At 39.2% G+C, this 4,827-nt stretch overlaps 1 protein-coding gene across 1 annotated transcript; it reads left to right on the top strand.

Annotated features, from left to right (window-relative positions):
* The first annotated feature begins 752 nt into the window (after nucleotides 1-752).
* LOC122318409 (AAA-ATPase At2g18193-like) lies at nucleotides 753-2,877 on the top strand. The gene is made up of 2 exons (XM_043135716.1): nucleotides 753-1,853; nucleotides 2,209-2,877. The coding sequence occupies exons 1-2, from the start codon at nucleotides 876-878 to the stop codon at nucleotides 2,713-2,715; spliced, it is 1,485 nt and encodes a 494-aa protein (XP_042991650.1). The 5' UTR covers nucleotides 753-875; the 3' UTR covers nucleotides 2,716-2,877.
* The last annotated feature ends 1,950 nt before the right edge of the window (nucleotides 2,878-4,827 follow it).

The following is a 4,827-nucleotide window of genomic DNA, read 5'->3' as shown; positions in this document are numbered from 1 at the left end:
AGTCTGACATCCAACGTCGGATAATTAGGATGTGACTGGCATATATAATTCGAACTCCTTTGCCAGCGTAGAGAATCTGATCTGTATTATTATTTAATTTATTTATTCCTTAACGAAACTTGGGGTCGAAGTTTGATTATGCTATTTATTACACTCAATTTAGGAAGGAAGTATTAAATGATATTCTCACCTTTATTATATCATTTCAAATATCTTATCTGTAACATATTATTAACGTACGATTGTACACATAATAGAATATAGTAAAAAACATCAGCCATTTTTGTTTTTTTCTCAAAATGTTTTTAAATTCTTTTTAAGATTTTTTATTTTAATCATTGCTATATTTTGGTGAATATAACACAAATAATAAAATAATTTTTACAAAAATTAACTGATTTTTTTTCCAAACTATTTTTCAAATTTACTTACTCATCTTCATAAATTCTAATAAAAAATTATTTCATAAAATCAAATAAAAACACGTCCTAATTTTTAAAATAACTCTTTAAATTTTTTTTAAAAAATTCTACTGACCACGAAAATTTGATCGTGAATGGAAAATGATAAAGAGAGAATCACCCGTGTATTTAGGGGAATTAGTCGCAAGAAGACAAAAGCAGAAAAAAGGGCAAAAAAAGTAAAAACCATAGCGAGCGAGAGAGAGAGAGAGAGAGAGAGAGAGTGGGAGTCAGATTGCTTGCTTAAGAAGGCGAGGGCGAACTTCGTACGAACAACATAGTCAGATTGACAACCACCCCTGCTGCCCTGCTCATATAAATATATACCAGTATCCCGTTCTGATTTCACCCTTCGACTTCGGTCGCCGAGCATCCATTTCTGAAACTCTGAACTTTGGTTGATCTGCTACCAAAATGTTCACTCCCAACGAAATTTCCACCTCCGCCTCCACTTTGTTCTCCGCCTACGCCTCCCTCGCCGCCTCCATGATGCTGGTCCGCTCCATGGCCAACGAGCTCATCCCCCCCCAGCTTCGCTCCTACCTCTTCTCCGCCTTCTCCTACTTCTTCACCCCTCTCTCCTCCACCCTCACCCTCGTCATCGATGAGCACTGCAGCATGGTCCGCAACCAGGTCTACGACGCCGCCGAGGTCTACCTCCGCACCAAGATCAGCCCCAACACCGACTGCCTCCACGTCAGCAAAACCCAGCGCCAAAAGCACCTCGACTTCGCAATCGAGAAGGGCGAGGAGATCACCGACACGTTCGAGAACCTCCAGCTAATATGGCGGTTCGTCTGCACCGAACCTAAGAACCAATACTCCAGCGAGCGGCGTTGCTACGAGCTCGTCTTCAACAAGAAGTTCAAAGACAAGGTGTTCGACTCTTACCTTCCGTACGTTCTGCTCAGAGCCAAAGCCATTTTAGAGGAACAGAAGGAGGTGAAACTGTATAACCGTGACTGCCCGTACGGCGACGAGGATGGATCGGGTGGGGGCATGTGGGGATCAATCAATCTAGAGCATCCGTCCACGTTTGACACTTTGGCCATGGATCCCGAGCTCAAGAAGTTCATCATTGACGATTTGGACAGGTTCGTGAGGAGGAAGGAGTTCTACAGGAAAGTTGGAAAGGCTTGGAAGAGAGGGTACCTGTTGTATGGTCCTCCTGGCACGGGTAAATCGAGCTTGATCGCTGCCATGGCTAATTACCTCAAGTTCGATATATATGATTTGGAGCTGACCAGTATTTTCTCCAACTCCGATCTGAGGAGGGTTTTGTTGTCCACGAACAATAGGTCTATTCTCGTGATTGAGGATATAGATTGCAGCGTGGAGATTCAGGATAGGCAAAATCAGGGTGATGAGTATCAAGTTCAAACTCGTTCCAAGGTAAGGAAGATTTGAAGATTACAAAGAAAAAAAAAAAAAAAGTCTATTTGCAAATCCAAATCAAACATATTATGAATTATAAAAGAATAATCCTAGGATGCTTCTGATCATTTTGCCCCCGATTTAAGTTTTTTAAAATTTTATTTATTTATTTATTGATTAAGAAAATAATTATAAGTGTATTGATATATTTTTTTAATCTTTTAAAAATATTTAAACATATTTAAAAAATAAATACAATTTGCATTAAGTGACACTGGACAGATTGTGGAGAATAGCAGCACTATCCTTCTTAAAATTTCAATATCCTGAAATTTTCATATAATAAATATTAATAGTATTCGAAACTTTGCAGTTGACGCTCTCGGGTCTGTTGAACTTCATAGACGGTCTGTGGTCGAGCTGTGGGGACGAGCGAATCATTGTGTTCACCACAAACCACAAGGATCGGCTCGACCCTGCCCTTTTGCGTCCAGGTCGAATGGACGTCCACATCAACATGTCATATTGCACAAGCCGTGGCTTCAAAATCTTGGCCTCGAATTACCTCGGCCTTCATCATCGTAGCTCCCACCATTTGTACGGAGAAATCGAAGGCCTAATAGACAGCACAGAGGTGACCCCGGCCGAGGTTGCCGAGGAGCTTATGAAGAGCGACGATGCCAATGTTGCTTTTGCAGGGCTTGTGAATTTCCTCAAACGTAAGAAGGCTGCAACCGAGGAGGTCAAAGAAGAAGCAGGGAGTGACAAGAATGAAGATCAAGAGGCAAAGAGGTTGAAAACCGATGGTAATGTTAAGAAGATCAGAATCGTTAGAAACATCAGGAGTAGAGGTGTACGAGGAAGAACTCGTGGGCGATGAGCCAATAAAATAGGAATATTTTGTTTTTCAAAGACAAATAAGCAAAGTAGAACCATAATTAGATTAAATGTTAACAAAAGTAGAACCATAAATATATGGAAAACACCATACACATAAAGGAATTCCATGAAGGATCCTACACACTGATGTGGTATACTATTAGTATCCTATGTGCCTCTTTTTTTTTCTTTTTTCTTTTTTTCCTTTCTCATTGTGATCTCTCTGTGCCTCTCCCCTCCCCTCCTCCCCCTTCCCCCTCTCTCACCACTCCCTGTGCCTGCCATGGTGGTCAAAGACCACCTCAAGGTGGACAGAAGCTGCCACCGACACCGCTGGAGTGCGGTTGCGGATTGTGCTGGAGGAGATATGGGAGCATGTGGTCGTGGTGAGCTTTGCATGGCTGGGTGGCCATAGCTTGGGTGGTCAGGAACCGCCTTGAGGGAGGGGGAGGGGGGGTAGACATCGTCGACGAGGGAAAGGGAGAGGGAAGGGGGAGGAGGGGGAGAGGCACGGTCGCGGTGTGGCTAAGGCGGTCCCGGATTGTGTGGTCGATTGTTGTTGACTGGTGGCTAGAGAACCACCCTGGGCGAGCAGATATTGTTGGCGAGGGAATGGCGAGGGAAATGGGAGGAAAAGGAGAGGCAGAGGGTGTTTTTTGGGGGGGGGGGGAGAAATGTGGCATCTTGCTATTGAATTATATCACTGTATGAAATCTCTTTGCAGCTTCTAAATATATTAATGCATTACCAAGAACTTTCATGAAACTCTGCTCCGTATTATTAGAATTGGATTTTTATTTGTTTAAGAAATTAAAAAAATAAAATATATATCCGGTATCATTTTTTTCGAATGTTATTGATAATCCCCACTTACTACCGAAGATAACTAAAAAAAATTACAAAGATTTTGCAACCAATTTTAGAACATCAAACCATTTAGAATAATTTATTGCAATAAGTTTCTTTTTCTTTTTAAGTAAATACATACCATAAGACTCCAACCTGCGTTTTAATTTAGCAGAAGACGGTTAATAAGTGCTTCCAACTTCTTTGAGCACTCTCAATAACTTATATAATACAAAAAATGTAATTTATTTGAAGAACTGTTCATAAAATGAGTTCCATTTGATGATGTAAAAGAATATAAAAAATAAAAATTACTACAGTAACCATTGACATATCGCGGATACTGTTTATCCTTTAAATAATTTTTAATTATTATTTATATTTCATTTACTCCCTCATTTTCTTTTACTTTTACATTTCAATACAATTTTTTTTTTATTGTTCATCATTTAAAACACCTCTATTTTATTTTTTTCTGAAAATTATATTGAAATTATTATTTATTCAATTTTTTCATATTTTAATTTCATTTTTAATTTTTATTTTGTTTATATATTTTTATTTTGTGTGTATGGGACTAATTATATTACATTGTATATAATAGTATATTGCAAATATAAAAAATATAAGGATGTTACAAATTTATTGGTAGAAAAAAATGTTTAAGAAGAATAAAAAATATTATTCAAATAATATGAAGAAAAAAAAATGAATTGATATATGATATATTATAAAAGTTAATATTTAAATTAAAAAAACAATTTAATGATATATTTTAAAAAACAGAAACGCCTCTAACAGGTGTCACTAACAAAGCTTATTTATCGGAGACCAATGAGGACTCGCCACGTAAGGGATACTTACAAAACCAACGCGAGACGTGCAACATGGGATCCCGACCCCCCTCTCTGCTCTCATTCTCTCTCGAGAAACCGAAATCCCTAACCTCTCTCTCTCCTTCCCCCTAACCTCTCTCTCTCTCTCTCTCCTTCCCTCTCGTGGCCTAAAGATCTGCAATTTTACCTGTCAAGGACCTCAAGACCTGCAACTTTATTCTCACAGCAGTACTCTATCCTCACAGATTCATCTCTTTCCCTTCACATAAATCCCTAAACTCTCTCTCCTTCCCTCTTGTGGCCTGAAGCCTCCGTGATTCGTCAATCTTCATCACCGCTCAGCGTTCGCCCTCTCTCTCGCAAGCATGTATTTTTATTGTTATGCTAGTTGTTGCGTTCACACTTGAGCTATGTCTATGGCTTCCGGTACA

This window comes from Carya illinoinensis, chromosome 8, assembly GCF_018687715.1.
Source record: "Carya illinoinensis cultivar Pawnee chromosome 8, C.illinoinensisPawnee_v1, whole genome shotgun sequence".
Classification (NCBI taxonomy): Eukaryota; Viridiplantae; Streptophyta; class Magnoliopsida; order Fagales; family Juglandaceae; genus Carya; species Carya illinoinensis.
This window is presented reverse-complemented; position numbering and strand designations above follow the sequence as displayed.

What these genes read in the sequence shown, in the direction of transcription:
- LOC122318409 (XM_043135716.1), top strand. Translation starts at nt 876, where the DNA reads ATGTTCACTCCCAACGAAATTTCCACCTCCGCCTCCACTTTGTTCTCC. An exon ending in AAGTTCAAACTCGTTCCAAG is followed by an intron (nt 1,854 to 2,208) that starts GTAAGGAAGATT and finishes GAAACTTTGCAG; the next exon opens with TTGACGCTCTCGGGTCTGTT.